Consider the following 19,706-nt stretch of genomic DNA (forward strand, 5'->3'; position numbering starts at 1 on the left):
CCCAACCTTTCTTAAGATTTCAAATCGGGTCCTTTGGTTATGAGCCGAACACGGTACCCTTGACCTACTAGGGTCCAATGGACATGAAAGACACCTATCCAACACTCAGAACATTTTATTTAGGTGTTTCCTAATAAAATGTCCTAAATGTTGCACAATGGTTATTTTATAATTATAGTTGGTTTTTAGATACCTAGTACTAATGCTGCGAGGGGATATCTTTGATATTCAGAATAGAAATAAAAATATATAGACAGCATAAATATTACCACAGGACTGGTGTTGATCTCGTATTTCTGCTCTCAATATCAGGATGAAAGAGAACCTAAACTGTTTGAGTTTCTAACTGTTGGTTTACCATAACCATCTCTGCATAATAATTTATGGACTGTGAGCATGGCAATGACTGTACTAAATGTCGTGTACTATAATATGTTACACACATCAGGCTCACTGAGGAAGGCAAGTCTGCATTATAAACTGCTCAACTGGAAGTATAAAAGTGCGCAGTTTTGGCAGACACTTGGGTTTATGGCAAAGTTAACTCAATTAGCAAGTACATTACAAGAATTTAGAACAAATAATACCATTATTATATTCATAGGAAGGCGCTAAACCCGTAAGGTCATACAATGCCTGGGGAACGGGAGGTAATCAAGTTTGGTCAAAGGAAGGAGAATGTATCTCCAATCCAGTAGATCAAGAGCCCTTTACCAGCATCAATGGATCTTCCCTGAAGGGCTGACCAATAATCAGTTTCTTTAATTTGTGCCATATCCAACATCTGATGTCACTAAGCTACGTCGATAAAACCGACAAATAATATATTTTTCACAGTTTTGCTGTAAATCCGCGATAATGATGTCTGCAGCATCAGTAGCGAATGAGAGGCCAGACATTTAGAAGTCAGATTCATTACCAATTATAAGTTTGATATATAGAAATATGAGCAGAGCAAGTGAGTCGTCGTTGCAAGGGTAGTTAATTGTCGTAATTCCGCACCCAGCATAAGTGAAATAATGACAGCGGCAGACATTTACGTTATGGCGAAACAGTATTCCAATGACAATTGAACGCGGTGAGGATTGCAGTTTGATATCACAGGTTAAAAGATGTTATCTTATCTAGTTCATTTCAAAGGCTCAGATATCTAAGGTATATTAGCACCCTATCTCCTGGGGGGATAGGGTGCTAGTATTCCTTAGATAGGCTAACTCCTAGGGACCTATTTGCTGCTCAGCGAACAGGAGCTTCATTTGTAAGGAAACTTATCTTTGCGTTTCGTTTCACCAGTGAATCAAACCCCGGTCAGTTCGGTTGTGAGTCGGACGCTGTACCATTCAATAAGCTACATGTTTGTATATGGTATTATGTAATAATATTATCTGTTGAATTCTTACTCCGTAACTCGTGCGTGTTGTAAGAGGCAACTAAAATGCCGGGAGCAAGGGGTTAGTAACCCCTTCTGTATAAATTACTAAATTTGAAAAGAAAAACTTGTTTTTCTTTTTAGGTCACCCTGCCTCGGTGAGATACGGCCGGTTCGTTGAAAAAAAAAAAGCCTGTTGAGTTGTTATTCCATATATGAACATTAAAGTTGCCACTGATTGAGTTTCCGTGTCTACCACCACTGAGTACCCATGCACCTCCTTAGGTGCCTAAAAATATTACATATTTTATTTATTATCTGCTAGTAATCTTAAAGAAACAGGTTGTTCATACATAGCTTATGTGTTGATTATTATACAAAGACGGTCTGTGGTACATTTTGTATTGCAAAATACAACAAAGGTCAGTAAATAAGACATAGATGAGGTAGTAAATACTATAATTTGGTAAGTTAAAAAAAAATATATATGAGGATAACAATGAAGACAGAACACAATGGTCATTGTTTTGTATGTACAAATAAGTAATTAAACGGCTAACTAGATATCCTAGTCACAGATCATAATGTGATTTCATTTATTACAGATAAAGTCCGCGACATATTTAGTATTCCACACTCATCAACGGGAAAGGTTTGACTTGATCCAATAAATTCATGATTTCCTCTCCTTAGGTTAAATATTTTAAACTTGAACTCTCATTAGCCAGGCTTTATTTGACTCTTGCGGGTTTAGTGCATCCCCATGAGTAATGATGATATAATAATAAAAAAAATTAACAAGTTCACAATTATACAACGCCTACTCGAGGTGCTTCATTACACCAGCGATACAAAAAGTTACATCTACTTTTAATTGCAAAATGATACTGAACTGTTACCTTGAACTGGTCGATGCCACTGTTATGCTTAGTTAATTTATTAGTACTCTATATAAAAGTTTTTTGATGCTCAGCAGCATGCAGTGAGAACTGCAAAATTGTGCTCACTTCTCCAGTATCATGTTTGTTTTGGTCCCTAACCCTTTCAAATTTAGAGGCAAGGTAGTGTGACATCTGCTGGCACTTTTTAAAACATGACTTACTTTTAACTGTTTTACACCAACTACTACGTTTAGTACTTCTTGTTTTTGTAGGCTGCTAACCTGCTTGTTCCCTGCCACCCACGTCCAAGGTACAGTAAACTGTCTTATTCTGAATAAGTTTTTACGTATTTTTTTGTTAGCCTACAATACCCTGACACAACTCATCCTGCTCGGTTTCTACTATGACATGAGACAGCCGGTAAATGAAGGAATTCCTCTATGAAAATTTGAATACTATACGAATATGCTGGAATGTTATACGAAGATTTATGGGATTTTTGCGAAGATTAGTGGGTGCTATGTAAAGATTTGTAGGTTCTATATAATCATTTGGTGGTGCTATAAAAAAAAGGTTTAAGCAATGTTTTATGAATATATGGGATGTTATAGGAGGATTCGGTGTGCTATATAAAGATTTAGGGTGCTATATATGTGGATTTGAGGTTCTATTTGATAATTCTGGGATCCTACATAAAGATTTGGGGTGCTATATGAAGATGTGGGGATGTTATATGAAGATTTGAGAATATATGAAGATATGGGGACGTTATATAGAATTCTTGGGATGTTATATGAAGATATTGGGTGTTATATGAAGAATGGGGATGTTATTTGCTACATAATTTGTGGGTGTTATATGAAGATTTGCGGGATGTTATTATAAATAGATGGTGGTGCCCTATAAAGATTAGGGAATGTTATATGAAGATTTAGGGTGCTTCATGATTTATGGGTGCTATATGAAGGTTTGGGGGCTATTGTATAATGATTTGGCAGTGCTGTGAATATTAGGGGATGTTATATGATGATTTGGGGTGCTATATGAAGATAGGTTTATGGGTGACATGAAGATTTTTAGGTTGTATATGAAAATTTAGGGTGCTATATGAAGATCTGGGATGTTATATAACTTTTGGGGTGTTATATGAAGATTATGGTGCTATATGAAGAACTGGGGTAATAAGCTAAAATTTGTGGTTCTATATGAATATCTGGGGTGCCATACAAAAGATTGGGATGCTATATGACGATTGGGATGTTATATGAAAATCTGGGGTGCTATATTAAGATTTGGGGGTGCTATATGAAGATACTGGGAAATTATACGGAAATTTGGAGGTGCTATGGGAAGCCCTAGGCAGCTGTTTGAAGATCTGATGATGCTGTACAGTGATTTTGGGGTACCCTATGAGCATTTGAAGGTGTTATAGGGACACTATATGGATATATGGGTGTTATACAAAACTTTTTGGACGTTATACGAAAATTTGTGCGTTGTATTAAAATTTGTGGGCGTAACATGAAAAATTGTGGGCGCTATATGAAAATTTGTGGATGCTATATGAAAATTTGTTGGCGCTAAATAAAGATTTGGGGATGCTGTATGAAGATTTGAGGTTCTATATGAAAATTTTGAGTATGCTAAATGAATATTTGGTGGCGCTATACTCACTCCCATCTTGTTCCTCATCCTCATATCCGACATAGACAAGGATGTCAGCCACAGCACCGTGTCTTCCTTTGCAGATGACACCCGAATCTGCATGACAGTGTCTTCCATTGCAGACACTGCAAAGCTCCAGGCGGACATCAACCAAATCTTTCAGTGGGCTGCAGAAAACAATATGAAGTTCAACGACGAGAAAAACATGAGGAAATTAAATCTTCATCAGAGTACAAAACAAATTCTGGCCACAAAATAGAGCGAAACACCAACGTCAAAGACCTGGGAGTGATCATGTCGGAGGATCTCACCTTCAAGGACCATAACATTGTATCAATCGCATCTGCTAGAAAAATGACAGGATGGATAATGAGAACCTTCAAAACTAGGGAGGCCAAGCCCATGATGACACTCTTCAGGTCACTTGTTCTATCTAGGCTGGAATATTGCTGCACACTAACAGCACCTTTCAAGGCAGGTGAAATTGCCGACCTAGAAAATGTACAGAGAACTTTCACGGCACAGTACTCGCTCCCATCTTGTTCCTCATCCTCATATCCGACATAGACAAGGATGTCAGCCACAGCACCGTGTCTTCCTTTGCAGATGACACCCGAATCTGCATGACAGTGTCTTCCATTGCAGACACTGCAAAGCTCCAGGCGGACATCAACCAAATCTTTCAGTGGGCTGCAGAAAACAATATGAAGTTCAACGATGAGAAATTTCAATTACTCAGATATGGTAAACATGAGGAAATTAAATCTTCATCAGAGTACAAAACAAATTCTGGCCACAAAATAGAGCGAAACACCAACGTCAAAGACCTGGGAGTGATCATGTCGGAGGATCTCACCTTCAAGGACCATAACATTGTATCAATCGCATCTGCTAGAAAAATGACAGGATGGATAATGAGAACCTTCAAAACTAGGGAGGCCAAGCCCATGATGACACTCTTCAGGTCACTTGTTCTATCTAGGCTGGAATATTGCTGCACACTAACAGCACCTTTCAAGGCAGGTGAAATTGCCGACCTAGAAAATGTACAGAGAACTTTCACGGCGCGCATAACGGAGATAAAACACCTCAATTATTGGGAGCGCTTGAGGTTCCTAAACCTGTATTCCCTGGAACGCAGGAGGGAGAGATACATGATTATATACACCTGGAAAATCCTAGAGGGACTAGTACCGAACTTGCACACGAAAATCACTCACTACGAAAGCAAAAGACTTGGCAGACGATGCACCATCCCCCCAATGAAAAGCAGGGGTGTCACTAGCACGTTAAGAGACCATACAATAAGTGTCAGGGGCCCGAGACTGTTCAACTGCCTCCCAGCATACATAAGGGGGATTACCAACAGACCCCTGGCAGTCTTCAAGCTGGCACTGGACAAGCACCTAAAGTCAGTTCCTGATCAGCCGGGCTGTGGCTCGTACGTTGGTTTGCGTGCAGCCAGCAGCAACAGCCTGGTTGATCAGGCTCTGATCCACCAGGAGGCCTGGTCACAGACCGGGCCGCGGGGGCGTTGACCCCCGGAACTCTCTCCAGGTAAACTCCAGGTAAAGATTTGAGGGTGTTGCATGAAGATTCGGGGATGTTACATGAAGATTTCGAGGCATTGTACTAAGCTATGGTAATGCTACATGAATGTATGAGGGACTATACGAAAATTTGGGGGTGCTGTTGGAAGGCCTGGGGTGCTATTTGAAGAGTGATAGTACACATTTGCCACAATACAAATACATGTAGCTTATAAAACGTACACGGGTTCCATTCCTAGGCAGGCAATATGCATTGGCAAATTTTGCACCTGTTGCCCATGTTCACCTATCAGTAAAACAGGTTGTGGGTCTCATCCTGGTGGCTGGGAGACACTATATACCTTAGAAATATTGTAAATACTTCCTCTCGAATAGAGTGGTAGATGACTTGAACTAAGGAATAAATATATTGCATGAAAAACATTGTGAATTTTAAAACCTTAAGCGATAACCTTTAACTGTAGACGGGGACATCACTAGGATATCCTCGTGGGGTGGGGGCTTCGTGATCCAATGAACCGGAGCTACGCTACCCTTCCTCGGAAAAAGCCAAGTTACCCCCATTCTCAGGCACTGTATGATAATCCCTACGGATTTAGCGCTTCCCCATGAATGTAATCATAAAAATAATACATTGATAATTAGAAGCGCACTGTCATGGGAGGGAATTACTAACTACCAGAAACATGTGAAGTTGACTGAAAGATTGAAAATAGCGTACATGTCATAGCACAGTATTTAATGCAAGTCAAGCAGGATAAAAGCACTTGCCATAATATAAAGTGCAGATTAAGATAACAAACATCTTGGGCAAGAAGCAAGCATAGCAGTTTTAAAATGGCATACCTCGAGCAGTATTATGATGCATCCTTAAGACCCACCACGGTAATGTTGTTATGTGTCTCGCATTATTTTACTTCATGTTGGTTAATCAACTTGAAGGGATAGATAATTAAAAATACGATATTTATAATAATGAAGATTAAGCTAGTTAGGTAAGATTCGTCAGGAGATAGGAGAATGTTTCATGATGCAGGTCTTAGTCATAGGATGACCCGCCACTGGAGCTTCTGGTCATCTGACAGAGACCTTCAGCCGGCTTACCGGTCCATCCCTTTAAAAATTAAGATTAATATTGGCTAATCTAGAGTATTATGATTCGATTTGTGGATAAAGGCTAAACCAGTAAGGATTAAACAACGCCTGGGGAATGGGAGGCGATTAAAGTTGATCCGAGGAAGGAGAGTACAGGTCAAATTACTCAGACCTATGCCAGAGTAGTTAGTTAACGATAGGGATATACGTAATTGTTTAAGCTATAACTATAACAAAAATCTTCTAAAAAAGTGTTAGGTAAAAGGACACAACTGCAACTAATATGACATTTTAGTGTCACAACGTTTCGCTCTCCAGGAGCTTTGTCAATCTGTTACAAATATTGCTTGACAAAGTTCCCGGGGAGCGAAACATTGCCACAAGGAAATGTCACGTGAGCTGTATCTCTCCATTTACCTAACATTTTGTTTGTAACTCTACCATTATTACCCTCTAAAACACTGCGTAGATACATCAGCAAAAATGCTAGAACACTGGATCATAAAAAGTAACTCAGTCATGGCCACTGGTCAATGCTATGTTGAATATTGGGTACATTGTGTCTCCTCGTAATATTTGTGCCTCCGGCGATCCTACCTTCAAGTACTACGTTTAAGAAAATGTTTTTGCGAATAAAATGGATTATGTGGCACACTGTTTCATGATCAAGAATATGCTTAGTGAAAAAGCAGCTTTGGTAGAAATGTTGATATCAGCAGCAGCAGAAACAGCGGCGGTATTAACAGTACTGCAGCAGAAGCAGTAACATGATGGTAGCAGCTCAGCGGCAGCAGAATTGATAGCAGCATTAGCGGTAATAGCAGCAGTATTAGTTGCAAGAGTAGCAGCTGCAATGGCAGCAGTAGTAACAGTGGCAGCAGCAGTATTAGAGGTAGCATCGGTAGCAGAAACACGATCACAGCAGCAGTATACGCAGAATCAGCAGCTGTGAAACATCGGAAGCAAAAGCAGCAGAGCGGTAGCAGCAGCAGGATGCAACAACAGCAAAAACCAGAAAGAGTACACTGAGCTGCGTAAAGGACTATGGATGTTGTCTGCCTGGTGTTGTGATGGTGTTGTTGCACACACACACACACACACACACTAACTAACTAACCAGGAGCTTGGACTCGACCCCTGCAGCCTCAACTAGGTGAGTACACACACACACACACACACACACACACATATATATATATATATATATATATATATATATATATATATATATATATATATATATATATATATATATATATATATATATATATATATATATATATATATATATATATATATATATATACAAACTTACACATGCATACAACTACTTATTTACACACCCTGAACATATCCAAACACTTGCTGTAAACTCAGTTTTACCTAAGAATCAAGTTATTAATTAACTGTTCAGCATTTGTCAGTAAATCATTATAAGTGATCTGCTATAAACGAAACATAACATTGCCAAATGTTCCATACAGTATTATAGATAACATCATTATAACTCTGTAATGTGCATCCATTCGTATAAAACAGCATTCATAAACCTGAAACAGCATGAGCCTTGTGGTTAAAATAAGCCTAGCGTTAAAAGTATTTGTCAAAATATTTCATATGGCAACTAGAGAATGGGTCTGGCGGGAAAACTGAGATGTTCGAATCAGCTTTTGCTATGACAGATTCATTGTCTGATTTATATTATATATAACTAGATCAGCGTCTCTTCACTTTTACATATATGTAAGTATATTTATGTGTGTACATTAATGGTACATGTATTAATACTTTAAAAGAAGGAATACTATACTGATGGGTAGAAAGAGTTAATTGAAGACAATTGAGAGGAATCGGATACCTACTGATGCTACTCGCTAATTTCAACTTCTGGTCTGGTCCCGGGTTCTTATTTGGTCTTTATAGTCAATTCATGAGTATCAATATTTATGTGACGTCTTTACCTTTAACAGGTATTTTCGCATTTAATTAATTACAAATTCATAGTCACAATTAATCGTTATATTTAATATTTTTTAATCATTATGGGGTTCATAGACAGTCAGTGACTACCTTCCTATGATTTTTGTAAGTAGAGACATTTGAAGAAGGCAAATGAAGCCCTTACAAGTATGCAAGACTTACACTGGTGTAGTCAACTCAGGATCAATGACAAGCGGCATAAGGGTTGTGTTACCTGACCATAGAAAATCTTACGCCTTTTGCTCTTTTATATTTAAAATACGTGGGGTATTTCCTACATGTCTTGCGTCAAAAAGCCATAATCATTTTTATTATAAGGTTGAAAACTGTATGTTACTCTAAGATATAAGCCTTTTTAGCCACTATATTGCCGCGTCGGTCACCTACGACCAATGAAAATTCAGTATTTTCCCGCGAACATAAGTACAAAGCGGGGAAGGTAGTGCGAGGCGTCGCTTCCGCTAGCTACTCAGCCAATCAACGTCGACGTAGGCAGACCCGGACTGCTGAGAGGAGTTGTGATTAGCTGACGAGCAGATTGTGGCGGGCGAGGAGTAAAGCTGGTGTGTCCCGCGTGGCCTGGCGCGCAATAACGGTCGTAAAGCGTCACTTAGTAAGACGGTATCAGAGGGGGAGGGTCGCTCAGCTCTTCCTCTACCGCACAGCGGTTCAACCTTTTCTCAGGATTGCCACCTAAAGTGCCAAGATGCCGCGTGGGAGACCCCGTGGTTCAGGGACAGCCGTAGACAAACCCCGTGGTCGTATGACTGCTTACGCCTACTTTGTGCAAACCTGCCGTTCTGAACACAAGAAACTTCACCCCGACGAGAACGTGCAGTTCGCAGAGTTCTCCCGCCAGTGTTCTGAGCGATGGAAGACGATGTCCGAGAAAGAAAAAAAGAAGTTTCACGACATGGCCGAAGAGGACAAGACTCGCTTCAACGAGGAGATGAAGGACTTCGTTCCCCCAGCGGGTGGGCGTCGTGGGCGGCGCGGGCGGGGTAACAAGCCACCCAAGGACCCTAACAAGCCCAAACGAGCCTTGTCTGCCTTTTTCTATTACGCCAACGATGAACGAGCCAAGGTACGTGCCGCCAATCCCGACTTCTCTGTGGGGGAGGTGGCCAAGGAGCTGGGCCGCCAGTGGGCTGAAATGTCTGAATCCGAGAAGATAAAGTACGAGAAGATGGCTGAGGAAGACCGCGCTAGATACAACAAGGCGATGTCGGCCTACAAGGCTGGTGATGGCTCACCCTTGAAGAAAGCCAAGGCTGCTAATGGTCACCCTGTTGATGTTATGCCCGATGAAGACGATGACGAGAACGACGCAGGCTCCGAAGAAGACGATGACGATGATGGCTCTGGCGAGGATGACTAAGTGAAGTGATTGTGTGAGCATTTACACGACCAAAAAGACAAGTGTTATGTGATGTACAAACTTATTTTTATACTGCTAAGCCTGTACATTTTAGCAAGTAAGGTATTTATCCCATCCGGGGATTCCTCAAGGATTGATTTTACGTCCCTTTATGTACTTACCAATTTCAAATTTAGTTTTTATATTTTCTACCAATAAAACAAAAAAGAAAAATGAGTTTTAAGTGTCCTAATTTGTGCTCTGAAATATATAAACAATAGCGTTTGCAACGTGTGGATGAGGCTTTTAAACTGAAAATATAACGAAATTGATAACGTAACTTATCCGTAAGTATTATGGCACGTTTTGTGGTAACAAAATACCCTTAGTGTTTATTAAAAACTAACAGCAAACACTTCCTAAGCTACAGTCATTGTTAATGGAAAATGTTAAACCTGAAAGCTTTAAAAAAAAAATCCTGCATATATTAAAAGCAACTGCCTCTTGATATTTGTCCCGCTGCTTTACCACAGCACTGTGCAAGTTAATTGAGTTGCATGTGCTTTTTGCCAGGTTTGTAGCTGAAAATGGCGTGCATTAAATTTCAGTGGCACTGGCAGCTGTTCAAGTGACTCAGGTGTTGCAGAAATGTGTACACCCCAGTATCTGAGCTTTATCTGAAATGTATGTTTTCTGCAATTTTTTTATGCTTAGTCACATTCATTACTGGCTGTTTAAATGGTATTTACTAGTCTAGTAAGGCATAACCTAGACAGGTGGTATGTAGCAGTGTTGATACCTGCCCACGTCAACTTCTTATAAACTAGGTACTAATCTAATGCTGTAGTAGTCTCAACCAGTAATGAAGTGTAAGAAGATAGCAATTGAAAGACCTCCATAAGCAGATGTTGGCGTGTTCATTGCTGTACTTAAAAACTGATTCTTGGATTCCTTGGGGTTTAGCGCTTATAAGTTCAATTTTGACAAGTTCCCAATGGCTTAAATATTAAAATATATTTGGGATATATTAAAAAGACTTATTGTTGATTATTTTGCCCTTTTTAAATATCCCAAGGGTGCATTTTACTTCAAATTTAATGCCTCTTCGATCGTTAATTTTTTTCTCTAAAATACGTAGTAAAAATTCCGAACTTGCTAGCAGACTTTTCATAACAGAATTAATATTTTCATAATTATACAACAGCAAATAAATTTTGCTTACACCCGAATTACTGTTTAGTCTATTCTATATTATAATCACTATCCTTTTGTACAATTTACACTATCAGATCATTTATCTCCTGCCTGTTTATCATATCTTGCTAATTGTCTGACAGTATTCAGAATGCCATCTCTTAAAAGAGAACCTTAGTAATACTTTTGGTGTGGGTTTAACGCTTAGTTTTGATTGCAATAATACTTTAGGTTTGACTTAACTGCACTAAAATCAATACGCAAAATTTCATATACAGAGAAAGTAAGTTATCACCAGCTCTGTACTCGATGCTCTAGAGCGAATACTAAACATTCTTATTTGAACGGCCGAGTTCTATGGTGAATAGTTCTTGATTCAAGGAAATTATTTCCTTGGGTCGAATGATTTCAAAGATACTATGACAGTTCCCTCCCCCCATCCTCCCTATAGGTCGTATCAGAAGACTGTATAATGAGCGGGAGCTATATGCAGCTGCATAATCCTACGGGTTTAGCGCTTCCCCTTGATCATAATATATTTATGCAGTCATTTTAATTATATACGCTGTATAGCCCTTGTGGCTTAGCGCTTCTTTTTTGATTATAATAATTTAATTATATTGTCCAGGTTCTGACGTGTAAGTTCAAAGTCTCTCCAAAAGTAAATTTGGTTACTTGCAGTAGGCTGTCAGCTTTGTCAATATACAATACAGATTTCATTAAGCCTTGCTCATAGTTTATAAAATGAATAAATAAATACCAAACATTACAACGTAAGGTAACATTTTGGATATCCGTGAAGATACATTAGGTAGAGAACCTTAATTTTTAAATGTAACCCCCAACGGAGGTATCTTGATGCTAGTGAAAGGGCTATTGATGAAAGGTTGAAAGTTTGTGGGCTTAGCGCTTAGTTATGATTGTAATATTGATCAAAGAAACGGGTCTTCCTTACATCAAGTTGACTTCCTTCCATTCTCCAGGTGCTAATTATTCTTAGTTTAGCGCTCTCCCAATGAATTTTTTATGGTGTGAAAACCTAGCTCCAGCAGGTCGGCGGATGCTCACGGTAACCAATTAACCGACATGATCAGTTTTAAAGGTCATCTACGTCCTAAAACCGTAATATGCTTTCTCATTGTGATAAGACGTTTACGTAAAGTACCAAATATCAATTACTAGCTGTCGTATACGGAAGGTATTCAGTGTGAAGTTGGGTAGGCTTTTATTTGTTGCAGACCAACTGACCACAACTGCCACTAACTTGTTAAACATGGTGCCAGGGTTGAACTCGAAAAGCCAGATATATGAAGACTTTGTTGCGCATCCCTAGTCCAGACAAATCACTGCCTAACCCTTGGAGAATAAAAATGCGCAATTCCGTGACTAGAACTAATCACAAATAACCCGCACACAGGAGAATGAAACTTGACTGTTTCATGTAAGGGCCATATAGCACAAGATGAATAGGCATTAAAGTTCAATCCAAGGAAGGAGAGGTTGTCCCGTTCCTTGCATCAAGAACTCTCCGGCATACAGGCACTCGACGGGCCTTAAATCTGTACTCGCCTAATTGTGGTTGCAGGGATCGAGACTCGGCTCCTGGCCCCGCCTCTTCACCGACTGCTACTAGGTCCTCTCTCCCCCTGCTCCATGAGCTTTATCATACCTCGTCTTAAAAGTATGAATAGTTCCTGCCTCCACTACATCGCTTTTATACATCTGTATAAAAATTCCTGTACATCCCAACTATTTCTAAAAGGTGCATTGATGTCTGTGAAGGGTTCTAGATTATAGTAGTGGATATATACCCCATTTCCTTGGATTGAACACCATTTCCCCAAAGCACAGTATGACCCACCCGAGTTTAGCCCCTCCCCCACGAATGTAATAAAATACTAGCCTGTAGCTTCTCTAATGAACACACATTTAAAGATCTTATGATTTGTACATATTTTAAAGAATACTTCTGTTTTATTAATAAAACAGCTGTATAGTCCTTGTGGCTTAGCGCTTCTTTTTGATTATAATAATAATAATATTAATAAAACAAGATAGGCTAATTGGTACCTTGCGAGTCTTGAAAAACCAAGGCTTTAGCGCTTGGTTATGATTATAATAATAGCTCTTGATTATGATTATGACCATACGGATTTGGTGCTAGTTTTCGAATAAGTGCTGTATAGCCCTTGTGGCTTAGCGCTTTTTTTATTATAATAATCGAATAAAAGTCGTGGAAGCTCGATCCTTTCAGTTAATCCGGTCTGATCAGATAGCCCGTTAATGACCTTAGTGGCGGGTAAGTAAAAGCATGCGCTACCTTTCAGAGGTGTTACTCTAGAACTGTGGTCACCCCTCAGGGGATAAGCTTTGATGCCCGTGAGAGTTTTGCTGTAAGGAAGTGGACCCCTTAAATCGAACCTGATTGTTTCGTGCTTCGAATGGCCCCTTAGTCATAAGCCCTCTCCCCTTCATCCCTGATCATAATTATACAGGTGGCCAGATTAGTACCTCTGATATTCCTACGAGTTTTTCTACTCTGAGCCCGTCACTGGTCTAGGCTCGTCTGGTGCTTGCCTGGTCAACCAAGCTGTGGCTGCTGGCGGCCCGCTGGCCCACATCCGTCAGTCTGATTGATCTGGCACCTGGTGAAGATACTTGTCCAATTTTCTCTTGGAGACTTCTACCCGTGTCCCAGCAGTATTTAATATCTTCTGGCGAGATGTTGAATATTCTGGACTCACGGATGTTGATACAATGTTCTTGTTGTGCCCATGGTGTCCCTGCATTTCACTGGGTTTATTTCACATTTCACTCCAGTATGTCATGGCAGGTTTGGAGCCAGACCCTCGAATACTTTCCTAGCTGGCAAAGCCCTCCCTTCACAAGCTGAGGACCCAGGTTAGATTCCCGGCAGGGTGGAAACATTAGACGCGTTTCTTTAAACATGTTGTCCTGTTCACCTAGCAAGTAGGTACCTGGGTGTTACTCGACTGGTGTGGGTCGCATCGTGGGGGACAAGATTGAGGACCCCAATGGAAATACGTCCCCGCGATGATGCACTGCCTTTCTTGGGTTATTCTGGGTGGCTAACCCTCCAGGGTTAAAAATCCGAATATCTCGTCTCTCCTCTAGTGAGTACAAATTTAGAACTTGAAGGCGTTCCCAGAAATTTGCTTCATTGGCTCTATGCAGGTCGTAAATCGTCTCCATCTGTTCCAGCTCCTATATCTCCTGCCCTGAACGGGTTGTGGTAAGTATTTTCTCCCTTTTCCCCTCCTTCAGGTGGTCAATGTATACCCAAGTCACTACCCTTCAAGAGTGGGTAGGGAGGCGGATGCTTTGGACGAAACCTGATTACCTCTCGTTTTCCATGCGTCGTACGAGCCTTGCTGGTTTATCGCTTCCAGTGAATGCAATACCAAAGATTAAGTTTGTATTCATTCACTTGGTAGAAATGGAATGCAAGATAACTCGACTCTAAATATCTCGTACAGGTTAGCGATTTTTGGAATACTGTAGTAATGAAGTCGTGTATAAACCACGTGCATTTAATACACGAGTACTGTAAGTGGGCGCCTGTGTACGCAAGAATGTGCGTGTATTACGTGTGAATGTATTGTATACATGCGTATTTGTTCAGTTTACCGAGTGTACATGTGCAATGTGTGCATGTACGAGTATTGTCCATTTGCACATTATGCACAATGCTTAAATTTAGTGTACGTGTACTGTGCCTAAATGTGTGATTGTACATTGTGTACATGTATATGCTCTCCGTATATGGTATGTCTGATCAGTTTGGAAAGTTCTGCTGTTGCAGTTGGTATGAGACCAGGTTTGTGGAGTTCGTGGATGCTCGTGCATTTTTTTTTCAAACTGTGCCTTGATGTTGAAGGGCTCTTGATCAAAGTAATTGAAACCACCACTCCATAACTGTTCAAGCCTGTTCACCCATTCTCTAGGCGCTGTTCCATACCAGGCGTCAAGGTTGCTAGTCTGAACAACCAGGCTGTTGGTGTCGGCTGCACCACATCCCAGCTGATAAGCTGACTTGAACTTGCCAAGTTCCTTCTTGACGGTGGGGGGGAGGGGGGGCTTGTTGGTAATTCTGCTTATGTGATTGGTTTTGAAAACCGACAAGTTGAAGAACTTGAGACACCTATGCTACATACGGGGATCTTTATTGAAGAAAGTTTTCGCCACACAGTGGCTTCATCAGTCCAATATAAAACAGGAAGGTATAAGGCGAGGAGTAGTTTGAGGTAATCAGTCCCTCAGCCTAGGGTCGATGTGTTCAGTTCATCACTCTACAAGTGATAGACTGAACACATCGATTCCAGGCCGAGGGACTGATTACCTCAAACTCCTCCTCGCCTTATACCTTCCTGGTTTGTACTGGACTGATGAAGCCACTGTGTGGCGAAACGTTTCTTCAATAAAGATTCCCATATGTGACGTAGGTGTCTTAATTCTTCAATTCTGCTTATGCAGGAAAGGTGTGGCGTTTTGATCTCTGTACTGAATTAGTTTAGGCACTAAATGCTCCCTAAAAGTTTAGCGCTACAGCCTAAATCCGTTTAATCTGGGGGGGGGGGGCTAAATCCTTAGGAAGTCTTGTAGCTCTTGGGAAATGGAAGAAAATCAGGTTCAATCTAAGTGGACTTCGAAGCACCTCTTAAGTGGTATCCCAAGCGTGGCCTCAACGCAGTGAGGGTATATTATAATAATCACGGGGAAGCGCTAATCCTTTAGGATTATACAGCGCATGTTGGGGGGGAAGGCATTCAGACTCAATTCAGGGGACTATAGCACAGATCCAATTCCCTAGATCAAGAGCCCCTCATCAGCATCAAGGAACCTCCCTTCAGGGGATTGAGGGTATAAATATGTCAAGTTTAATATCAGCTGGTGAAGGACTGTGATCCATATATAATAATCAAACCAAGTTCTAAGCCCGAAAGGGTCATACAGCTCTGATCTAAAAAAAAAAAGCTACCCTTCCTTTCCTTGGATCACATCTGATTACTTTTCATTCTCTTGGGGCCGTGTGGTTCCAATGGGTTTATAACTTTCCCTTCCCCATATGAATATAGACAACAGTGCGTAAGTGTTCGCAATAAAGCGAACAATCCTTGGCTTTATATCAAGAAGTATAAATAATAGAAGTCCTCAGGTTGTTCTTCAACTCTATATATCTTTGTTTAGGCCTCATTTAGATTATGCTGCACAGTTCTGGTCACCGTATTACAGAATGGATTTAAATGCACTGGAAAACGTAGATTATTATAATCGTGGGGGAGCGCTAAACCCATGGGATTATACAGCACATGTGGGGGGGATACCTGGAGGTTATTCCGGGGATCAACGCCCCCGCGGCCTGGCCCATGACCAGGCCTCCCGATGGATCAGGGCCTGATCAACTAGGCTGTTACTGCTGGCCGCACGCAGTCCAACGTACGAGCCACAGCCCGGCTGATCCGGTACTGACTTTAGGTATCTGTCCAGCTCTCTTGAAGGCAGCCAGGGGTTTATTGGCAATTCCCCTAATGCTTGATGGGAGGCTGTTGAACAGTCTTGGGCCCCGGACACTTATGGTGTTTTCCCGTAGTGTACTAATGGCGCCCCTACGTTTTATTGGGGGCATTTTGCATCGCCTGCCCAGTCTTTTACTTTCGTAGGCAGTGATTTCTGTGTGCAGATTTGGGACCATTCCTTCCAGGATTTTCCAAGTGTAGATTATGATATATCTTTCTCTCCTGCGTTCCAACGAGTACAAGTCAAGTGCTTCCAAGCGTTCCCAGTAGTTAAGGTGCTTGACAGAACTTATACGTGGAGTAAAGGATCTCTATACACTCTCTAGATCTGCGATTTCACCTGCTTTGAATGGAGATGTTAATGTGCAGCAGTATTCCAGCCTAGAGAGAACAAGTGATTTGAAAAGGATCATCATTGGCTTGGCATCTCTCGTTTTGAACGTTCATTATCCATCCTATCATTTTATTTGCACGTGCGATCGTGGCACTGTTGTGATCCTTGAAAGTGAGATCCTCAGACATTACTACTCCCAGGTCCCTTACATTATTTTTCCGCTCTATTGTATGGCCAGAGTCTGTAGTATACTCTGTTCTAGTTATTATCTCCTCCAGTTTTCCATAACGGAGTCCCCTCAAGGAAGGTTCCTTGATGTTGGTGAGGGGCTCTTGATTTAGGGAATTGGATCTGTGCTCCAGTTCCCCGAATTAAGCCTGAATGCCTTCCACATCCCCCCCCCCCCCAGGCGCTGTATAATCCTCTGGGTTTAGTGCTTCCCCCTTGATTATAATAATAATAATCCATAACGGAGTAGTTGGAATTTGTCCTCATTGAACATCATATTGTTTACCGTTGCCCACTGGAAAACTTTGTTTATATCTTCTTGGAGGTTAACCGCGTCCTCAGCAATGATAGCCTCATGCAGATCCTAGTATCATCCGCAAAGGATAATACGGTGCTGTGATGTATATCTCTGTCTGATATGAGGATGAGGAATAAGATGGGGGCGAGTACTGTGCCTCGTGGAACAGAGCTCTTCACTATGGCAGCCTCCGATTTAACTGTTGACCACTACTCTTTGTGTTCGATTTGATAGGAAGTTGAAGATCCATCTCCCCACTTTCCCAGTTATTCCTTTAGCACGTATTTTATGGGCTATTACGCCATGATCGCATTTGTCAAATGCTTTTGCAAAGTCTGTATATTACATCTGCTCAATTCAGGGAATTGGAGCACAGATTCAATTCCCTAGATCAAGAGTCCCTCACCAGTGTCAAGGAACCTCCCCTGAGGGGTGGAAAACGTGGAGGAGGATGACAAAGTTGATCCAGTGTATCAGAAATCTTCCCTATGAGGACGGACTGAGGGCCCTAAATTTGCACTCTCGAAAGGCGTAGAATCAGGGGGAAAACGATTGAGGAGTATAAATGGAAAACAGGAATAAATAAAGGGGATGTAAATAGCGTGGTAAAAATATCTAGCCAATACAGGACTCGTAGCAATGGTTTCAAGTTGGTAAAATTCAGATTCAGGAAGGAAAGCACTTGTTTGATAATAAAGTTGTGAATGAGTGGAACAAACTCCAGAGTACCGTCACAGAAACTAAAATGTTGTGTAGTTTAAAAAAAATATGTTAGATAAATACATGAGTGGGTGCGGGTGGGCGAGAGTTGGACCTGGAGGTTATTCCGGGGATCAACGCCCCCGCGGCCCGGTCCATGACCAGGCCTCCCGATGGATCAGGGCCTGATCAACTAGGCTGTTACTGCTGGCCGCACGCAGTCCAACGTACGAGCCACAGCCCGGCTGATCCGGCACTGACTTAGGTATCTGTCCAGCTCTCTCTTGAAGGCAGCCAGGGGTTTATTGGCAATTCCCCTAATGCTTGATGGGAGGCTGTTGAACAGTTTTGGGCCCCGGACACTTATGGTGTTTTCTCTTAGTGTACCAATGGCGCCCCTACTTTTTATTGGCGGCATTTTGCATCGCCTGCCCAGTCTTTTACTTTCGTAGGGAGTGATTTCTGTGTGCAGATTTGGGACCATTCCTTCCAAGATTTTCCAAGTGTAGATTATGATATATCTCTCCCTCCTGCGTTCCAACGAGTACAAGTCAAGTGCTTCCAAGCGTTCCCAGTAGTTAAGGTGCTTGACAGAACTTATACGTGCAGTAAAGGATCTCTGTACACTCTCTAGATCTGCGATTTCACCTGCTTTGAATGGAGATGTTAATGTACAGCAGTATTCCAGCCTAGAGAGAACAAGTGATTTGAAAAGGATCATCATGGGCTTGGCATCTCTCGTTTTGAAAGTTCTCATTATCCATCCTATCATTTTATTTGCACGTGCGATCGTGGCACTGTTGTGATCCTTGAAAGTGAGATCCTCAGACATTACTACTCCCAGGTCCCTTACATTATTTTTCCGCTCTATTGTATGGCCGGAGTCAGTAGTATACTCTGTTCTAGTTATTATCTCCTCCAGTTTTCCATAATGGAGTAGTTGGAATTTGTCCTCATTGAACATCATATTGTTTACCGTTGCCCACTGGAAAACTTTGTTTATATCTTCTTGGAGGTTAACCGCGTCCTCAGCAGATGACAGCCTCATGCAGATCCTAGTATCATCCGCAAAGGATGATACGGTGCTGTGGTGTATATCTCTGTTTGTCTGATATGAGGATAAGGAATAAGATGGGGGCGAATACTGTGCCTTGTGGAACAGAGCTCTTCACTATGGCAGCCTCCGATTTAACTCTGTTGACCACTACTTTGTGTTCGATTTGTTAGGAAGTTGAAGATCCATCTCCCCACTTTCCCAGTTATTCCTTTAGCACGTATTTTATGGGCTATTACGCCATGATCGCATTTGTCAAATGCTTTTGCAAAGTCTGTGTATATTACATCTGCATTCTGATTTTCTTCCAGTGCATCCAAGGCCATGTCATAGTGATTCAGTAGTTGTGAGAGGCAGGAGCGACCTGCCCTGAACCCATGTTGCCCTGGATTGTGCAGATTTTGGGAATCCAGGTGATTTGCAATCCTGCTTCTTAGCACTCTTTCAAAGATTTTTATGATGTGG

The 19,706-nt window shown here is 41.3% G+C and overlaps 2 protein-coding genes across 2 annotated transcripts in view; one reads left to right on the forward strand and one right to left on the reverse strand.

Annotated features, from left to right (window-relative positions):
- Positions 1 to 19,706, reverse strand: part of LOC128687617 (polyadenylate-binding protein 2) — a 102,255-nt gene that overhangs the window by 14,242 nt on the left and 68,307 nt on the right. The gene's annotated exons all lie outside the window — the stretch shown is intronic.
- LOC128687618 (high mobility group protein DSP1) lies at positions 9,076 to 10,131 on the forward strand. Its single transcript, XM_053775169.2, has one exon. It carries the CDS (start codon positions 9,247 to 9,249, stop codon positions 9,916 to 9,918), a length of 672 nt encoding a protein of 223 aa, XP_053631144.1. The 5' UTR covers positions 9,076 to 9,246; the 3' UTR covers positions 9,919 to 10,131.

The sequence above is a fragment of the Cherax quadricarinatus genome, chromosome 11, assembly GCF_038502225.1.
Source record: "Cherax quadricarinatus isolate ZL_2023a chromosome 11, ASM3850222v1, whole genome shotgun sequence".
Taxonomy (NCBI): domain Eukaryota; kingdom Metazoa; phylum Arthropoda; class Malacostraca; order Decapoda; family Parastacidae; genus Cherax; species Cherax quadricarinatus.

Bases quoted from the DNA above. Each gene is read 5' to 3' on its own strand.
- LOC128687618 (XM_053775169.2), top strand. From the start codon at position 9,247: ATGCCGCGTGGGAGACCCCGTGGTTCAGGGACAGCCGTAGACAAACCC.